This window comes from Bactrocera dorsalis, chromosome 4 (genome assembly GCF_023373825.1).
Source record: "Bactrocera dorsalis isolate Fly_Bdor chromosome 4, ASM2337382v1, whole genome shotgun sequence".
Taxonomy (NCBI): domain Eukaryota; kingdom Metazoa; phylum Arthropoda; class Insecta; order Diptera; family Tephritidae; genus Bactrocera; species Bactrocera dorsalis.
The window spans coordinates 44,353,743-44,375,532 of record NC_064306.1 but is presented as its reverse complement, the minus strand read 5'-3'; the positions used below and the strand labels follow the sequence as shown (position 1 = coordinate 44,375,532).

Here is a 21,790-nt window from a genome sequence, read left to right as displayed (position 1 = left end):
AGAAATTTTTTTTTTGCTTTGCATTGCGGAGTAGCGAGGTTCACCCTAAAAATAAAAAACGACAAAAACAAGTTACAAAGTCAAATTTTGCGACCGAAAATTGGCGAATGAAGCATTATGTCGCGCCACAGTGCGTTTATTTGTTCACTGTTTCAACGAGCACGATCCACTAGTTGGCTGACGTTGCGGCCGCCATTGTAATTACAATATAGCAAAGTTGGCTCAGCGTGATAGAGTGAAATTGATACATATCCTTTTATATGTATATTTTTAATTATTATAAAGTGACTCACTTGCTTCATCAAAAGTTATGCAATCATAGCACGAATGGTATGCATTGCGGCGAGGATACGAACTTGAGAAAATGTCTCTGATATTACACTTATTTTGAATATCGAAAATTTTCGGTATTTCAAACATTTAAACGTGCCGAAATTGTTTGCTACTTGGTGTAGTGAGACTGTTAGCTATAGTGGGTGGTTAATTGACACGAAATGGGGCAAGTAGAATATTTAACGCTTCGGGTCATGAAGTTAGGAAATAGCACAAAGCACTCTTAACTGACCTAGTAAGAATTCTGTATTATATAAACTGACTTTTTCTTTTTAAAATTATAAACCGGCAAAAAAAATTAAAGCTTCTCAAAGCAATTTGTTTAAACGAATTTCCAACTAATAGAGCAAATAATGAAATCCGCAGAAATTACCCGCTGCAAAAATAGCAAATTCCTCAAACCTCTATCCAAATAGACAGTGGATACCAAGGGGCGTATGGATACCACTCGCTGAAAGAAAAGTGGTAAATCTATTGAAGTGTTGTACGTACACATTTATGTATGTATGTTGTATGTACATACGTGGCAACGAACAATTATATGTTGCAAACGCGAGTATTTGGCCTGACGAAGGAAGATATCCACAGCTCAAACAACATACAACATCTACTGGCAATAGCAATATGAAAATCCACACAATATTTATATATTTTTATACACACATTTATGTATGAATATTTGTGCATGTGTCTGTATGTAGAAAATCGACACAAATAAGAACAAAATATACAAATATACCGCACGAAGGCAGGCGAACAGTCTGCGGAGCAGCTGCAACAACGACGTCGGCAACGACTTTAGCAGCGCTGTGTCATTCCGGCAGCAACGCGTTCTCTAACCTAACCCAAAGCAAAACAACAATTTTAAGTTCAGTCGGTTAGTTGATTATTTTCGCTTCGCTTGGTCGCATGTGTGCGTTGTGTGTACGAGTCGAGTACATTTTGCTAATTTCACCTTGGTTCGCCTTGTCGACAACGAACAGTCGTTCGGTCTGTCTTTCTGTCAATCGATTGAACAGAAGACTGTGAGACGGTCGAACTTTCGGCACAAGCATTTGTGTTTGTGTGTACGTACCTTTCATACAATCACGATATACTTACATACATACACATGTATGCATCGTATTTAGTTAACTATAATTTATGTATATCGCGCTGTATATTGCAGTTACTAAGTGCAAGATGGTGTGGCGAGTTGCGACGAGACGAAATGAGAAACGTCGCGACGACGCGTAACCAATTGAAAACCAAAGCAACAGCAGCGGTATCCGAGTATCTTCTCTGCGTTCGTAACTGTCAGTGTTGGTCGCGCAGAGCGTTCATCGTGACGTGTGTTTAATTATTTGATCGACGGTTGAAAAATTTGCAAAAAACGAAACAACAAATACACACATTGGCAAAATTCACAAAGAAAACATAGAGAAGAGTGTAGAAAGAAATAAATGTAGACATATAAAGTAAGTGATAAATAATACATGCATAAAAGCAAAGTAGTGAAGAAATGAGATAAAAAATAAAATATTAATTTATACAAACATAGAAAAAATAGAAAAGAAAATCCTAAACACTTGTGCAAGTGCAAAGTAAATGCGAAAGAAAAATGTGAATGTTCTGCAGAGCAGAGAAGAGAGCGTAGAGGTCTCAGTAATTAACAGTGGCGTAGCAATAGCAGTCCCAGCGCCAACTCAGTCAAAAGAGCGACGCGCAAGAGAGAGCCAGCAAGCTAGTGCGCCGCGGTGTCATTAAAAGGCTACCACAATAATTTAATACGCTTAATAAGAAAAGGTGAAACAACAACACGCCAAATGACAAAAGCATAATAACAGCATAGGCCATATGTGTGCTGTCCGTAAGGTATACATATAATATATTTATGCACACGAAACATTCTAGCAAGTTCAAGTGATAGCAGCAGTCAAAGTGACAACAGTAAACGTAACGAAACGAAAATACCGGCGTTCGGACTGCTGCAAACCGAAAGTTATGTTACTAGCTCTGCTGCGCAACATTTATTATATGTGTATGCACATGTATATTTAAATTGGCAGCATCTTGTCTCCTCCGACCGGTTTCTATACCTTTTTTCCACATTGAGGAATAAGTGAAAATCGAACGGCGGAATAGAACGGCTAACGAAAAAATTGCAAGTGTAGTGTCTGTGTAGAAAACGGCAACAACGCAAACCAAAGAAACCAATAATGCCAAACGAGAGGCTATGATGTCGGTCGGTTGCTTACCATGGTGGTCAGTCATCTTTGTATCCCCCAACAAATCAACGACAACAGTGCACGTTTAATACATTTCGTGTAATCATTAATTTATATATGTATATACTTACAATAAAAACTCGGTTGTTTAACAGGGGAGTACGTGCGGTCAAAATTTATCAAATCCCTACAGCAGTTCAACTGCAATAAAAGAAAACCGAACGGCAAATAGAAACACAAAGTAGGAGAGAAAACAAAAGAAAATCAACAAAAGCAAAAAAATACATAGTAATTCTCTTGCTGTTGTGACTATTGAACTCTCGCATGCCGAGTGATTGTGCACTCGTTTGTTTACAATACAAACAAACAAACATCGTTTTAGTATAATTGTGATGTTTTTGTTGGTGGTGTTGTCGACGGCGATTACGACCGCGACCAACTAAACGAGCAGCTGTTTCGTGCCGGTTGTTCGTTTGTTGTGTTTATACCGATCAGCTGATTTCTCTTTACCTCGCGATTGACCTAACGACCAAATAACAGCCAGAATCAGCAGTGTCGTGTCGCCAACGTACAATTGCACAGAGATAGAGAGAGAGTGTAAAATTATTTGATAATTTGTATGTATACGAAATATTTGTGCGCGCGTGTGTATTTTTATTGGATTGTGCTGCATGTCGTCTAATTGTGCACATATGTTGCCCGCTGCTTCGGGCTTTGGTGGCGGTGTCGGTGGCGGCGGCGGCGTCGGCATCGGCGGTGGTGGCAGTAGCAGTAGTAGCGGTGCAGGCACTTTCACATATATTACAAATAATACTGCGGCCACAGTGCAGCCCATGTTGACCGAAATGGTTGTAGTGGCCGCGGCAGCGGCAGAGCAACAGCTGCATCGTCATCGTTCAAATTCGAATTTGATAACGAGCGGCAAGCCACAACCGTCGACGCCGCGCGGCAAGCGTCGTTGCATGAGTGCTAATGTCGCGGCACAACAACAAATAATGGGGCATACAACAACGACAACAACAGTAGCAGCGCCTATCACGAAACGAAATCGTAAACTGTTAACAACAGTGGCAGCAACAGCAACTGGAAAAACAACAGTCGAGAGAGTGAGTTTGAATTTTGACTTCCGCTTTGCGAAAGGGTTTATTTAGTGCGTAGTGTGTGCATATGAAATTTGTTCTATTTTTAATTTATCATTTTTATTTTTGTGCGCAACTGTGTAATCGTAAAGTGGGCGACGAGCAGCATACATGTTCGATGCCAGTTTGCTGCGCGTTTCGTGTTCCATTTTCAACTTCGGTATTCGGCTCTAACGAATTAGCAAGAGCACAAGAGCAAGCGCAATAGTAGTAATGTAGTGGTTTGCTCTCTTATTTAATCATTGCCTTGCACGTGCTTATGTTTTTTCCGGTACACATTTGACTTTTGTTGCTTTCGTCGACTTTTGAAGTTTTTGTTAGCGTTACATACTACCGTCCATAGGTATGTACATATGTATGTAAATTGTATGTATGTGCATTTAAATAAGTATATATTTCTTTGCTCAAATGTGGAGCAGTGCGAATGCCACAGACAGTTAATTTGAAAAATTGGATTAAATCGTTAAAGTCAGATTTGTGGTTGTGGGTCGTGTTTCTCACGCTGGGCGAGTATTATTGCCACGTTTGTTTCGGCTTTTGGTCACCAATTAATGAAGGCTGAGAGATATTATTGTGGGTGTTTGTTTGTATCTATGTGCTTAGTTTTTCTGCCTAAGATAGATTTTTGGAGTAAAGATGGTGAAAATTGATCTACAAATTTTTCTAAGTGAAAGTGCATTTCTAATAAAATTTTCATAACTATTAAATAATATTAATTGTTAAATCAATAATATTTTCTTTAAAAATCTCTAAATTAATTAAATAAATATCTAATTGTGGTCAAAATGAGACTGATGTTGAACAATCTGATATTAATGCTGGAAATTTGTTTGTGAAGATTTGATTTTTTTTCTTTTTTTTGGAAATTTCAATGTATTAATAATTTATATAAATTTGTATAAATAATTTTTAAATTTGAACAGAATAAAATTCAATTAACCGACATCCGAAACGAAAAATATTAATTACGATATTTTCTCCAAACTTATTTGTATTGACTCAGTGTGACCCTCCGAAAAATCAGTGATTTTCGCGATTGTTTTTTTAATGTAATGAAATTTACTAATGGTTCGGTTTTTTTATAAATAAATACATTCATGACCAACACAAAATGATTTTTTATGTTCATTTGATGAATTGTTGTACGATGTCCACGATTGCAGCCGCAATTTTGATCTAAAACAAAAATTTCCAAAAGATTATTTATCTGTAGGAAAGTCGCTATCGCGCTATGGAAGCTTTTTCTTTGAATTTACCGTTTTTCGACAGTTTTTCGTAGAAAAAATAGGAAGATTTGCAAAACCAGAAACAAATTTTTAATTCAAAAACACTGAATAAAAGGAAATAATAAGTAGCAAAATCGGAAAAAGCTAGAACACAATTCACATGTTTCATGTAAAAACTCTGATTAAAAATAAAAAACAGCAAGGTAGTAAAAAAGCCGGAACACCACCCCTCACATATAAGAAATTGTCTATCAGTTAGTGTATATGACAGTTACATAGTTATTCGAAGATTGCTGCATTGTCTTTGACAATAATCTATGCAGAATTTCGTAAAAATATCATGTCAAATAAAAAATGAATTTTATCGTTAAGTTTGTATGGCAGCTTTATAACTTCTCGGTGAAAAAGTGCATTTGCATAAAAGTGACGGACCTAGTTTATAAAGACGGACTGCTGTATGGACATACATACATATGTATGTAAATAGCTAAATAGACTCAGCTCGTTACGCTGAGGCCTCCGACGCATCTTTATAGCCCTTACAATCTTCCTGGCACACTTGATATACACTTTTTAGGGTATGAAAGCGTTAATCTCAAGTTTTGAATTAAAAATTTATCGCGCGCTTAGGCACTTCGTATTGATCCATTTTGGATATCTTTTGAAAAGTAAAACTTATTTTTAATAAAAATATCAATATTTTTTAAATTAGAGTTTGTCAGTTAGAAATATGTATCTTATCATTTTTCGTTCCAGCTTTTGATATGAAAAATAATGTTCTCTTTTTTGTTCTCAACTTTTTAATTATAAAATATTTTATCAATTTATAATTTTAATTTGTGGGATTAAACATTAGATTTCGGATTAAATTTTTTACTTTAAAATTCGCAAACCTAAAATTATAATTGTTTATCAATATTTCAGTATTTGAAAACCCCCTCATCCTAATACAATTATTTCCTATTTTCTAATATCATCCAACGTAAACTTTTAACAAAAAAAAATGTAAATAGAAAAATCGAAATGTGAAAACCGTTCCATAAAACGTGAACAAGCGATGAAAACAAAACATAAACACCGAACTGTTCAGAGAAAGAAACATCAAACATAACAGAAAATATCAAAACAACAGAGCGCTCACTCACCAACTGTTTGCAGCTCTCCATTGTTATTATTATTCCCCACTCAAATTAAATAAGTTGAAAAAACTCAAGTGCTTTTATAGTATATACAAACACACATGTGTGTAATTGCTTGTTAGTGCTATAAATAAATGCAAATGTTTGGTTGCCCTATTGGAATTTCTACAAGAGAGCGAACGCACTCACATTTCGCTCTTACTCTCCCTATATAAACTTATTACATATGTTTGTGTTGGTATGCATTTGTTTTGTGTACGTGTGTATGTGGGGAATGAAAATGAAAATTTGCGTGACGTGACGTCTCTCGACCTTGACTCATCGGCATGAACTGTTAAACTGTTGTGTTACAATTCGAAGCCAATGTGATCTGATACCAAACTTGACGTACACAATCGTGTTGCCATACAGTTGGGGGATTTTATAACATTGAATACTTGAATAAGATACGTAAGCATAAATACATATGAAGATACGGTGCTGCTCAACTGAAGTTTCTTGTTTGCTGATACTTTCTATCTGGTAACTTTTGGCACGATGTGAGTTTATTCGTTATCACTAACGTTGTACACCGATGTGGCTGCCGCCGCTTGCTATTTTCTCAACTAACTTACACATACTTTTCCTATGTATTCGCACATAATTGAGCGTACTCGCTTTTAAGGTGGCTCGGGTGGCTGTTTTGCTGCTGTACACTCTTTTGCCAGCGACCGTGGTTCTGCTCTGTGTCTATTCAGTTTCTTTTATTTATTTAAGCTGCGGTGTTGCCGTTCCGTTTGGGATTATAGCGAAATGAAATTGACAGATGGTCGGTACATCTGGCATGGCGTAGTGAAGAAATATTTATACATGCATGTGTGTGTATATAATGTATGTGAATGTATGTATGGACGCATTACGGTGTATGTGCTGTAAACTGATGACAGCATAATTGTTATCAACAGCACTTTTTCGGGTCGAATGTGGTGGCATTGTTTTTACTCATCGACTCATCGGGTTGAGCCGATTTGTTTTCGCAATAAGTGGTTGGTAATGCAGTTCAAATGCTGGGTAGTTGTTTTTTTTTTGCGAAACTGCTGTTTTGCATTGATGCATGTGCATTTCAATACATGAATGTGAGCATATGGATTATAATAATTATTTTATTAGGCATTAAAAATAATTAAAATTATGGAGTTGCTATTTGAGAAATATTTTTAATTTTTTTTTCTAAAATAATTCAAATATGTACTTGAAGAATTTTACTTTAATTTTTTTCATCGATATTCTATTACAAATTAAATTATATGTATGTTTGCACATCTATAAAAATTTTAAAATTCATATGTATGTAAATTAAGATACATACATACATACATATGTATCTGCACATCCAGCTCGCTTCACACGAACATCAACCATCTGTCATTTGCTGATTAAACTAGCTAAACACTTAATATTTCTCAAACTCGTTAAAATTTTGCCTGCTTACAACTAATTCCCAAGTTTCTACTGTCCAAAGTGTTTGCAAAATTGAGATGAATTGTTTTTGCAATTATTTGCAAACAAAGCTAATAGTCGAGAGCACGAGCGAGCCAACGAGAGAGACGTCAGACACCTTACATTTGATTTATTTATTCAGTTTTATTTCGTATTCTCTGTAGGCATAACAGTTCGATATACATACGTAAATATATTTATATACATGTATGTAAGTGTGTTGAATCTTTTTTTTTAATCTGTCAACTCAGTCGCACTGTGAACTATCCCTGCTGTGCGGTATTCTGTTTGCCGTACAATCATCGTGTTGTCATATTTCTTCGTTCCCAAATTAAAATTTGTTGGTTTCTATGAGCAGAATGCAATACGCGAACAAGGCATGAGTAAAATTGTGTAATTGCGTGACGTTATAGATTTATCTCGTTCTAGCGTGAGCGCCAGAAAAGTAAAAGAGTGCCATAGTCATTTATTCTCACTTAGATAAAGTGTTCACATCTCTGCCTTTTGAGGGCAAAATATCTCCCTTCTAGCGACTATGGTGTCACATTGTATTCGATTCCGTTGTTTACAATTAAATGCTGAATTATTTCACTTCCGAGTGTCAATAGCAACTTGCAAGTAGATACATTTGATTGCCTTGTGTTCGGCGCAGTGTTGCGGGAATTGAAAGGGGCATAATGTCGGACTTGTAAAGGCAACACCTTTTCAGCAGTCGCATATTTTCTCATATACATACACAGTGACAAATTCGTGAGCGCACAGCTCTCGGTATGCATGAAATTTTTCTTCCTTACTTTTACACTAGGGATGATCGATATTCAAAAAACATCGATGTTGACATCGATGTCATAATCGAAAGCTCAACATCGATGTTCGATATTTATCAAAAACCGAACATCGATGTTGGATCCATCGATAATTTTTACATTAATAATTGACAAAGAAATAAAACACAATCTATAAATTCGAAATTTATTAAGCCACAGCCAGTGTGCATAGCACATTTACGACTTATTTTAAACGTTTTTCTCGATGTTATACTTGTATTTTTAAATAATCGTAACGCATATTTCATTTTAAATGAATTTATTTATTCATATCTTTAACAACATGAAGTACAAATTATAAATAAATGTTATTACAACTTTAAAAATAAAATATTAAATTTCACAGTTTAATGGGGAAGTAAGTATATGATTGTCAAATATCTTATAAAAATATAAAAAGCTGAAATTCAATTTAAAAATTTTAGATTAATTTGGCTTTGTTATTTTCAAGTTTTTCAAAAAATTCCCAGAAGCGACTTTTTGGCGGCATTTTTAATTCTATTCATTTATAATTTATATGCATTTATAACCTTAAAAAGAATAATTTCCTTTAGCATGCGCAAAAAGCAAACAGATGAATTCAATATTTAGATAGAATTCAATCATTAAAAACTTACATATTGTTGTATTCCATGTAATATATACATATGCACAACACCAGTAGAATACGAACAAATCAGTAAATTTAAATAGGTACGCACAACACAATTTTTTATTAACAAACAAATAGAAGTGGGAGTGAGCGTAAATGTGCAAGACGAATCACGAAGAACGAACGAATGAAGGGAACGACCGGAATGACGCGTTCACATTGTGAACGCAGCCACAAATCAGTTTGTGAAGTTCACAACTAAAAAATTTGATTTGTGGCTGCGTTCATATAAGACATAATTTGTTTCCTAAGTTGCATTGGTTTGGTGGACGTCCGTGTGGTGCGTGAGGCCGTAAGTTGACATCGATGATTGATTCCGTTAACATCGATGTTGCGATATTTTTCGTATGGCAACATCGATATTAAAACATCGATGTTTTTGCTTTCAACATCGATGATCATCGAATATCGATGTTCATCGAGCATCCCTATTTTACACACTATCATCATTGGATCGGTCAGTTGTGTGCGGAGTGAATGAAAAACGTCGTTGAGTGTAAATTAAAGTAATTTGCAATAAAAGTGACAATATGAAATAAACTAATTGAAAATTTAATGAAACATATTTGAACGCATATTTTACAAGTGAAATATCGTGTGCACATTTAGAAATATTTAGAAAACATGTTAATTCCGAAAAGAAATTCGTATATTGAGAATAAAAATAAGATTTTGTAAAGAGGTGTGTGAAATGTGGAGAAAATATTTATTTCAGTTTTTTCGACAATGGCTGCCGACGACGATGAAACTTAGCAGCGTTGATGGCAGAAGTAGCAACAAAAAGCAATAGTGAACAAGACGATGACGACGACGTCGACGACGAAGACTTGGCAGCAACAACGATGACGAAGTGAAAAACGAGAAATAATCGAGTGACTGACAACCGACTCGTTGCTTTTGGAAGCGACTCGCGACAGAACTCGTTAAGACAAAGAGACGAAACGAGACGTGAAGAAAAACGAATCAGTGGCAAAGAATTTTTTTTCGCTCAAAGTCAGAGAAAGAAGTTTTTGTGGTCTGCAAATTACTATTCGGTGCTATAAATTTGATTTGAAATAATCTAAATAATTTTAAATAAATAAGTGTTCAACAAAATAATAGAAGAATGCGATCAAATATTTTGCTGCGTTTAATACGAAATAAATCAGTGTGATTATCGTCGAATTTGTTTTTATTTTCACGAGGATTTGCCAAAAGCAATTCTCAAGCGTGGTGAAAATCACAAAAATCACAAATTCGTGAAAGAAAATTTAAAACGTAACGCAAAGAGAGCAACAACGAAAATGCGGCATTTAAAAAAGGTGACAAGAATACGAACCCACAAGGAGGTTGCAAATTAGTGTTGCTCGTTTTTCTGAATAAGTAGTTAAAGTGTATATGTAATTAGATTTGATAAATGAAAGTTTAGTAGTTAAAAGTAGATTTGCGTAGTAGTTGTGTATTTCAATGCAAAAAAACTAGTTGGTGCGAAGCAGTTGACTATTTGGTTGGCTAGCTGACAAATTGACGAGTATTTGCCGACGGTAGCCATTTTTGTTTCTGCCCTGCTTTGACATTTTTACTATTTTTTACCTTCGTTTACTCGCACGTTCGTTCGTTGATTAAGAATTTATTCGTTGGTTATAAATTCGTTCAATCGTTTGTTGTTCGTTAAATCGTTAGTTTGTGATTTTTCGTACGACTCGTTATTGCGTGAACGTCGGAACATGAATATATGTATTCATATATGTATATATTTTTTTATATATTTATATCTGAGCCTAAAGTGTTGTTGTATTCCATACTCTACCAGCTGCTGTTTTATCGGTCGGTCAGTGATAATCGATAATTATAATGTTCATATCGATATTCATAGGTTTCGTCTTGGTTGGGATATTAACATACGCCTTAAGATAAACATTTATTTATTTGAAAAGCAAAAACTGAAACAAGTAACTAGAGTTACAAAAACCAACTTTAGCTGTGACATTTAATATTAAATATGCAATTATATATACCGGGATTCTATGATGGTGTCACCAATAATGGGTATGACTTCAGCATTGTATGCAAATTGTGAGTGTTTAGTAAATACTCCGGAAATATAGTATATGTATGTTTATTATATATATAGCATTAAATACCTAGTTGTAGTGTAAAGTTAATAACATTCATATATTCATTTTTAGATTGCGTAAGATGTGGCAATTTTTTGGTTAAATATAAAATATATTAATTCGTATCTTCGTTTTTGTATATTGCAGATGTCCGCCGGCGCTCAATTGCAGATGGCACCACAGACAACTTCGTCGATAAGCCATCATCATCAGACACAACAGCAGCACCATTTTACTGCAGCCCATCATAATCCGCAACAACAGCAGCAGCAACAACAAATTTTAACTCAACAGCAACAAATTACGCCAACACAACAGCAATTACAACAGTTACAACAGCAACATATAACGCATCATACGGCACAGCAGCAACAGCAACAACAAACACAATCGCAGCAACAAGCGCAACCGTTGCATTCGTTGCCTAATCATCATCATCTTCATCAACAACAGTCACAAATTCCTCAACAACATCCACCACACAACCAACAGTTGCCTCATCAGCAACAGTTGTTGCCTCAGACACATAGTACACTTGCGCCTCCGCTACAGCAGCAGCCAGCTGCGCTGCAACATACGCATAGCGGCGGTCATAGCAGTAATCCGGATTCTAATATGAGCACAGGTTCATCACATAGTGAAAAAGATGTTGCCGATATGTTAGGTTCTGCAGGCATTCCCAATCAAATAGGTATATTGTCCAATAACGGAGCCCCAGGGGCTATGATGAGTAACAGTGGTATAGGCCAAGACGTCGCTGGTATGATGGGAGGTGGCGCAGGCGTTAGCAGCAATCAACAGCAACAGCAGCAACAAGTGCAGCACAATAATATGGTTGGTCGTCTAGAAAAACCGTCACGTACACCAACAGAGCGAAAACGTAAAAGGAAATTTCCTCATACCGAAGATAGTGGTGGCGGTGGCGCTGGTAGTGGTACTGGCAGTGGTGGAAATGGAGGTAATAATGCTGGAAATGCAACAATTGTTGGCGCCCACAAGGCATCAAAATCTTCTAATATGATCGGAACTGGACAGACACTAAGCAAAACAAATTTATCATTGAATATAGGTACATCAGCAGATCGCTGCAACTTGGCAGGAGGAAAGAATGCAAGACTATTGCAACATGGCATGGATAGCAAGAAAATTAATGAATACTTCAATAAGCACAGTGTACCGAGTAGTGGTGCCACAAATAGTCCTATGCGTCAACACACGGGCGGTTCGAAGAGTCCATCGGCAGGTGGTGGCCAACAGCAACAAACGCCGCAACAGCAAGTACAGAACACTGGCAATGCTGGCGGTGGCACTAGTACAGGCGCATATGGCATGTATCCCCCTAGTCCTCAACAGCTGAATCCAGCCGGTGTACAAACACCCACATCCCAAGCACCACCCGAATTCCATTATCATAGTTCTGTGGCGGTGAATAACGCTGCAAAACAACAGCGTGTGGCACAACCGCAAACTTCCAATGCAATGGTTCCTCCTCAGTCGGCAATAGTCGGTGTGTTGGCCAACAACATGGGAGGCTTAGGTGCTGGTGTTGTCGGTGGACCACCTCCACCTCCTATGGGTCCGGCGCCGCAACAACATATTCCCGCAACATCGGTAGCCACGTCGGCGCAACAAACGCTAACAAGTGGCGTAACCTCGCAGCAGCTAGCCGCTGTGCAGCTAAATTCACTGCAGCATGCCGGCATTATGCCGGGCGCAATGGGTGGCATGCAACCGCCATTGCAACCGGTACCGGCTAGCACCATTACAAAGGGCACGCAAACAGAACTCTCCTTTTTGGAGATCAAGGAGCGTGACTCAGAGATCGAATCGAGCAAGTCGAAGCTCGACGAGATGACAAGACTGTCCGATGAGCAGAAATGCCAGATAATTGCTCATCAGAAGCTGATCGACCAGCACAAGTCGCAGATAGCCAAGTGCATTGACGTGGTAAAGAAATTGCTTAAAGAGAAGAGCAGCATTGAAAAGAAGGAGGCGCGACAAAAGTGCATGCAAAATCGACTGCGTCTTGGTCAATTTGTGACGCAGCGCGTTGGTGCCACATTCCAGGAAAATTGGACAGATGGCTATGCTTTTCATGAGCTCACCCGACGGCAGGAGGAGATATCAGCCGAGCGCGAAGAAATCGACCGTCAAAAGAAGCAGCTGATGAAAAAGCGGCCTGCGGAATCGGGACGAAAACGTAACGCCAATAGTAACAATAGCCAGCAACAGAATTCGAACTCCAATGATTCGACTAACATTGCTGGTTGTGATCGTTTGACGGGCGGTGGTGACAGTGGTATCGGCTCGACTGCTGGAGGTGGTGGTGCTGGTGGCGGCAGTGGTCGCGGTCTCTCACGTTCCAATTCCACACAGGCTGGCCAAACGCAATTGCTGCACAATGGTGGCGGCAGCGGTGTGGGCGGTAGCAGTGGTGTCGGCGATCGTCTCTCGGATAGGGGTGGTGGCGGCAGCAGTGGTACCGGCCGTGGTGACAACAGCGGTGGCGGCGATGCAACGTTCCTTAAACCCGATCCCGTCTCAGGGGCATACACAGCGCAAGAATACTACGAGTACGATGAGATATTGAAGCTGCGGCAAAATGCGCTCAAGAAAGAAGATGCCGATTTACAGCTCGAGATGGAGAAGTTAGAGCGTGAGCGTAATCTACATATACGCGAATTGAAGCGGATATTGAATGAAGATCAGGTAAGCGAGAAGTTCTATATTATCTTTCATCATTATCACCCAGAAGGAAACGTCGGAGACCTTAAATTATAAATATCAATCATGAGCGTGACGATCTAAGTCGATTCAGCCATGTCCGGCTATCGGTCTGTCTGTCCGGGTATACGTCCCTTAGACTTGGTAAATCCCCCGAACAATTTGTCCAGTTCGGATCACTATAACTTGTAGCTGTCATATAAACTGATCGATCACAAACTTACTTGTGAAGATACTTCTCGAAGTTAAAGTTTTCTTTCTGTTTTTTTTTGTTGTTTTAGTAACTTTTGGCATATATCCTCATTTAAAATTTCATATTTTCTTTTTTTAGTCGCGCTTCAACAACCATCCAGTGCTAAATAATCGGTATTTGCTGCTTATGCTGCTTGGCAAAGGCGGCTTCTCCGAAGTGCACAAAGCATTTGATTTGAAAGAGCAACGATATGTAGCGTGTAAAGTGCATCAACTAAACAAGGATTGGAAGGAAGATAAAAAGGCCAACTATATCAAGTAAGTGTGAATACAAAAATAAAAATAATCACCTATTTATTAAATATTTTTTGTCGTTTGTTAGACACGCCTTGCGAGAATATAATATACACAAGGCTTTGGACCATCCACGTGTGGTCAAACTGTACGATGTGTTCGAGATTGACGCCAATTCGTTTTGTACAGTGCTCGAATATTGTGATGGTCATGATTTAGATTTCTATCTAAAACAACATAAAACTATACCCGAACGTGAGGCGCGTTCGATTATTATGCAGGTATGTTTATGCGAAGATTACCTTTACAAGTTTCTTCTGCTAATTTAAACATTTTTTATATTTTAGGTTGTTTCGGCTTTGAAATACTTGAATGAGATTAAACCACCAGTTATACATTATGACCTGAAACCAGGCAACATTCTATTGACTGAGGGCAATGTGTGCGGTGAGATTAAGATCACCGATTTTGGTTTGTCTAAAGTGATGGATGATGAAAATTACAATCCAGACCATGGCATGGATTTGACATCCCAAGGCGCGGGAACCTATTGGTGAGTATGTGTGGGGCAACAGACACACACACACACAGATTAGTTTGTGAAGTGATTCAACATAGTTATAGACAATTTCGGCAGGGAGAAGTAAACTAAATTTTCGCTTATCAACTGTGCACACTTTTATTAAATATTGATGCTTTAAGGTGACATGTTCTATTACGTATATAAGTTATAAATTAACAATTTATTGCAAAATTTAACGAAAAATCTACTAAGGGGTTAGGTGTAGTCAGAGGCAAGAAAAAATTACAATTTCCAATAATTTTTTTTTTTGCCAGTAAACAAAACATGGCAACGCTTCGATTTTACTTGACAGATAATAAAATACAATAATAAAAATAAACAGCTGTTTGAGTTTAGTCAGGTTCTGCCGTTGGATATTCATCTAAAATCAATCGAAAAAATGGTTTATTACAAGAAAATCTAATAAATAAAATATCGAAATTAAAAATAATCGAAATAAAAAATATAAATTAAAGGAAGATCGAAAATTGAGATTAAAAAAATCGAAATTAAAAAAAGCAAATTAAAAAAAAGATCGAAAAAATGCCTTTTAAGTACTGGTTTTTCATTTAAAAAAAATTTTAATTTCATTGAAATCTTCCGAGTAGTTTTCGAGCGATTAATTCTAAGATATTAAAATTTAAGAAAATTAAAAAAATAATATATTCAAAATTCTGACTACCTCTAACTCCACAAATTAAAAAAAACTAGTAACTCCATACTAATTGTTCAAAAATGTTGGCTCCTTACGCAGGTATTTACCGCCCGAATGTTTTGTTGTTGGTAAGAATCCCCCAAAAATCTCATCGAAAGTCGATGTTTGGAGTGTTGGCGTTATTTTCTACCAATGCCTCTATGGCAAAAAACCGTTTGGACACAATCAGTCGCAGGCCACCATCCTTGAGGAGAACACAATTCTCAAAGCCACAGAGGTACAATTCTCTAATAAACCAACTGTCTCCAATGAAGCAAAGGTAAGTTGGCGTTAACAAGCGCACATCGAGATATTAAACATATTATAAAATTGTGATTTATTGTTGTTTGTTTTCTTTCCATAGAGTTTCATACGCGGTTGCTTGGCCTATCGCAAAGAGGATCGCATGGATGTGTTTGCATTGGCGCGACATGAATACATACAGCCGCCAATTCCCAAGCATGGGCGTGGTCAATCGCAGTTAACGCAACAGCAGCAGCAGCAACAACAACAGCAGCAACAGCAACAACAACAGCAGCAGCAGCAGTCGACCACTTCACAAGCGAATTCTGCTGGGCAAACATCCTTTTCGGCGGGTATGTTCGGTAATTTGAATCAGTCGAGCTCATCCTAGCTGCAGACCAAACGCAACTCAAATTCCTAATTGCTGATGCTGATCGCGAGTAATAATAATAACAACAAAAACAATAATAATAATAACAACAGCAGCAACAACAACAACAATAGCAGTAGTATCCACAACAACAGCAACATTTATTGTAGCAGCAAAAGTCGTAAATATCATTTTAATTGCAACAACAGCAGCAATAAGAACAATACCAACAACAACAACTACAATAACAGCCAAAATCATCACCATCACAACACTACATACAACAATAGCAATTGCAATCAAAGTAATAATAGCATAAAAATGTTAACGTCTGGCGAGCCGATCGGGTCCATGGAGCCAACAGTCTTGGAGAATACGCAAATTTGCGTCTACACGCATAGAAAAAATGCAGCAAATAACACAACAACAACAATTGGTCCAGAGCATTATAACAATAGCAACACCATCACCACCAACAACATCGTCACACAGCCACAACGGCATATCAAGCGACGACGACAATGCGTCGCAGCTGGCAGAGAACGAACTATGGCACAGCATAGCAGCGGTCGCTGTAACAGCAGCATTAGCGCAATTAATCGTCAACTGAAAGCAACAACGTCGCCCAACAGACATCACCATCAGCATCAACACTGCCGCAAACAAGACTTGTAAAAAATAACAAGCAAACAACAAAAACCAAGAAAAAATCATGATGCTCGATGGCGGCAAGAGTTGTGCGCGATAAGTGTTGCTGGCTGTAAGTGATCATTAGTAAATATATATTCAAATGCTTGGCTCGGTGACTTTCGTGAAAGCATAAGTATCAAAATTATTATAAAAAAAACCAAGAAAATGTGATAATATACTTGAATTTTATCAAATGCAAATGATAGTGCAGCAAATGTTAGACCAGCAGTACGGCACGCTTGACATACGCTTGTGTTTGCGCCGCTAAAAACGGTAAATGGATAGTTGAGAGTTTCAAATTGCTGAATGCATGAGAATTTTTAATATATATATTTTTTTTCACTTCAAACTGTGCGCTTACTGCATTTAGCGTTGCTAAATTTGTTTATTGTGTAAGAAATTTTCAAAAAATATGCACTTTTGCAGCAGTCGGCGTATGAAAAATATATGTGACGTTGGCTTGAAGACGGTTAGAGCAAAAATAAAAAAAACACGATCGATAAATAGTTTTTATTAAAAACACATTCGCCAAACAGTCGTTTTTGAATGCTATCGGGAAAAATGCATGTTTACTTGCGTTAAATTTTCATTTTGTTGTGCTATTTTATATATAGAAATCGTTATAAAAAAGCCTTGAAATGCCTTTGAAATGCCAAACGGTTTGCATTTTTGTTTTAAAATAGCTTATTAAGTTTCCTTTTTTTTTTCTTACAAATAAGTTGCAAAACATTGTACAGTAATATTAACTAAATGATTAAAGAGTTGAGCTTTCGCGCGGTGTTGCGGTGGTGTGTTGTACGCACGCGAATCGGTATTAATTTGTATGTAACAATAGACGTCGGTTTTGTTTTCCACGAAAAATTAGCTATTTTCATTACAAATTTGACAATTTTCGAATTTCGAAAAGTTTAAAAAATGATTTCATTTTGTTCTTAGTTATGTTACATAAACGCGATTACGACACACTACGTCGCTGTGAGCACGCAATAGATGCCAGACTAAATAATGTGCACTAAAATTCGATAATAAATTAAAAAAAAAGTGCATGAAGCAAGCGAAGCGTTGGAATCAAATCATAGAAATTCAAGTATAACAAACGTATAGCAGAAGATATCAGTAGCATTTGCGGTAATGCCTAGGTTAAGCTATGGAATGCATGAGTTCCAAAAAAAAAAAATTGTATATTGTTGAGAAACGGTGCGAATACGTTGGGAGAGAAATGATGAAGAAAACAGAATTAAAAATTAAAATAGACACAAAAACAAAAACATAAGCATAAAATACAAAAACAATAAAACGCGTCAGCAGCAGCAACAAAATAATATTAACAACAACAAGAACATTTAGGAAAAACAACACGTAATCGCGCACGCAAACTTAGGATTATTTCTAATTAGCATTAACTCACACATACTACATTAAACATTATACATATATATATATATATAAATATATAGAAATCTACATAAGCATAAGATGATTGTAATGAGATATATATATATATATAGACATATAGGAAAAGAGAAAATGTGAGAAAGCGGCGGAAAAAAAAACAAAAACAAAAAACTAAAAGAAAAAACATAAAAGTATAAAGCGATAACTGCAAATATCGCAGAAGTGAGAACAGAAATGCAACTAATTATAAGTTAAAATGTAGAATTTGTGAAAGCGTTGCGAAGCGCAAGAAAAACGAATGCTCTAGATATGATAAATATGATGGCTAATATAGCCAGTGCGGGGGTGTGGTTGGGTATACGCGGTGCTCAGCGGGTGAGCTGAGTCGGCCGCAAGCCACATTTTATTATTATTATTATATTATATTATTATTATTATTAATTAATTATTAACAATTAACTATTGATGAATAGAGAACAGCATAAAATACACAAAAATAATAATAAAAACAATGTTTATGCTATGGAAGAAACACATAATAAATGAAAGGAATGCGTAAGTGAAAAAATGAAAAATACATTTATAATAAAGCAAAATATTGATAAAAAACGATGGAAATTTTGAAAACAAAAATCAAAAACAAAACCTAAACCTAAACTATTATTTAAAGTAAAACAAACAACAAGAATATTTATAGTTTTAGTTATTATTATTAATATTATTACCACTAAAAATAGTTTATTACAATAAACAAGTGAATAAAACAATGCAAAACAACCACAAAACAAACAGGACGTTAAAAACTATATAAGTATGCAAGTATGTATGTAATAAAAAAGCGTATAGCAGAAGAAACAAAAAACAAAAATAAAATAAAAATAAAATCTATAATAACATAAATTTATATGTATGTGTAATTAAAAGCGAAAAAATCCACAAAAAAAGTAAAAACATGCAAGCGTCGTACCAACACTGTGAACAATAACCACTACAACAACAGCAACATCAACAACATGTTAAGACGCCAAAGCACAAATCGAACGCATAGTTACCTTTGTAGGTACGTGCAACCGTATACATCTATGCACAAGAGTAGAGTCCAGAGTGACAAAAGACAGAGGCAATATTCGTTATTTGAGGTTATTTCAGGGTTGAGCATTGCTAAAACGCTACACCGCGTGCCGTGCCGGGTAAGCAGTGCGTGCTAGTGCTAACGTCTTTAGTTTGCATGTATTATTTGTTGTTGTTCTTTCCATACAATTATTTTCTTTTTCGATTTCGCGATTTTCTTTCGACGCCAAAAGGCAAATATTGTGTAAAACAAAACCAGTTAATGGCGATGCGCAATTTCTCTTTTAAATACTTTTTAATGTAAAAATAAAAACCGGTTTCGTGTAGGACTTCTTTTATTTTCTGTGCTTTGTTGTTGTTGCATAGTATTAGCTCGCATTGTGTTACGTGTGGCGCAAATGCGTCCAACATGTACTTCTTGCCTCCTGTCGTTTGGAGAGCTGAACTAACAAGGCGCTTTGTATATGTATATATGTACATATGTATATGTATTTGTATTAGCGAATTCTTAGCTTGACAACATGTTGCTTTGAATTATTTATTTGCTTTTGACTGATATGTTCGTTTCCTTAAATGGTTAAGTTGGTGGTGGTTTTTGTTGATGTCATTTGCGTTGTTGTTGTTATTGAGATTGCGCATATTTAGGAGTTAACTTGGCAAGGTTTCGTTTAAATATTTCCGATTTGTGAGTTATAATTTTCGTTTTCATTAATATTTATTTTATCATTTTTATTAATTTATTTTTTATATTTTTTATTAATATATTTTTTACAATTTTTGTTTTTTATTAAAATTTTATATTTTTTTTTATATTATTTTTATAATTATTTTTAATTTTTCTACTTTTTTAATTTTCATAATTGTTTTTCTTTTATGATCTTTCAAATTTTTGTTTTATAATTTCATTTTTATTTTTTTTTTTATAATTTTTTATTTTTTTAATTTTTATTTTTTTTTAATAATTTAATTTTATTTTTTTTTTAATAATTTTCAATTTTATTTTTTTTTTTTAATAACTTTTTATTTTTTTTTTTAATAATTTTTTATTTTTTTTTTTTAATAATTTTTTTATAACTTTTAATTTTTTTTTTTTAATAATTTTTTTTATAACTTTTTATTTTTTTTTTTAATAATTTTTTTTATATTTTTTTTTATATTTTTTTTATAATTTTTTTTATATTTTTTTTTTATAATTTTTTTTTATAATTTTTTTATAATTTTTTAGAATTTTTATTTTTTATTTTAATAAATTTTAAAATAATTTTTCATATTTATGTAAAGATTTAAGAAATCATTTTTTAATTACGTTCAATCTAAATTTATTTCATAATTTAATTACATTAAATTTAAATTAAAATTTTTGGAGTCTATTATTTATATTATTGCATTATAAATTTAAAAAAAATTTTAATTTGAAAAAAGAATTTTTTGATGATTGAGTTAAATAATTATTGAATTTCCCATTTTAATTTTTATTATATTTAATAATTATTGCTTAAATTATTTCTTTTTTTTTTGTAAAATTTTTTATATCATGTTCTATTGATTTTTGATTAAAATTTTCCGCTTTTTCATATCTTTCTTACTAAATTTGCATTTCTCATACAAAGCAACACAATAAACACCAACAAAAACAAATAGTTATAGTTAAGCGCTTGTGTTGCAAAAAAAAAAAATTAAAAAAAAAATTTATATTAAAAAATTTCCGCGCAACAGCTATAAAGTTATTGAAAAAATAATAAAAACAAAATAATAACAAATGAATGTGGAAAGCAAAACTGAAATCAAATATTTGTTGAGTATTTTACTATTATTATTATACTATATTAATTAATTCTTAAATCAAGTGAGTTGAATGTGGTGATGCAGATTGAAAGGATTGGATAACATAAATTTAATTACAATAAAAATTATAAATATTAAACATTAAATATAACAATATTATTACATTGAAATTTATAACTTAAAAAATAGTTATTATTAATTAATATTTAAATGAAAAAAATATAGCATGTCGGATTAAATTAAAATAAACCTACGTATATACAATGAACACAAGTAAATTTAATTTAAAATATATGGAAATATATAGAGACGATGAAAAAACAAAAACAACAAAACATTGCAGCAACAAACTTCACACTCCGAATTACAAACATACGCGCACACACACAGTCACGCCTACAAATAATTGTAAAAACAACATTACGCATACACATGCATTCATATACATATACATATATATACACACATTCACATCAAATACATAAACATTCTTAGGACTTATGCTAATTAATTAAAAAAACTATAACATATACACATTAAAATTAATAACAATTACAATAAATTTACAATTTAGGCAACTGCGAATGTAATGTGTATGTATGAATGAAGCAAAGCAAACTGGAAAACAAAAAATAAAAATTAAAGTAAATATATATAAATATTTACATATGT

The 21,790-nt window shown here is 34.8% G+C and overlaps 1 protein-coding gene across 15 annotated transcripts in view; it reads left to right on the top strand.

The window, feature by feature from the left end:
• Positions 1 to 19,166, top strand: part of LOC105222577 (serine/threonine-protein kinase tousled-like 1) — a 206,378-nt gene extending 187,212 nt beyond the window's left edge. For 7 of the 15 annotated variants that reach the window (XM_049455861.1, XM_049455863.1, XM_049455871.1 and 4 more), the window contains 6 exons: positions 11,246 to 13,807; positions 14,154 to 14,332; positions 14,397 to 14,589; positions 14,656 to 14,861; positions 15,625 to 15,844; positions 15,929 to 19,166. In XM_049455861.1, coding sequence (XP_049311818.1) covers positions 11,246 to 13,807; positions 14,154 to 14,332; positions 14,397 to 14,589; positions 14,656 to 14,861; positions 15,625 to 15,844; positions 15,929 to 16,198 — 3,630 coding nt within the window. In that variant the 3' untranslated portion in view covers positions 16,199 to 19,166. The other 8 variants (XM_049455873.1, XM_049455874.1, XM_049455860.1 and 5 more) reach the window with 7 other exon arrangements.
• Positions 19,167 to 21,790: the final 2,624 nt, after the last annotated feature.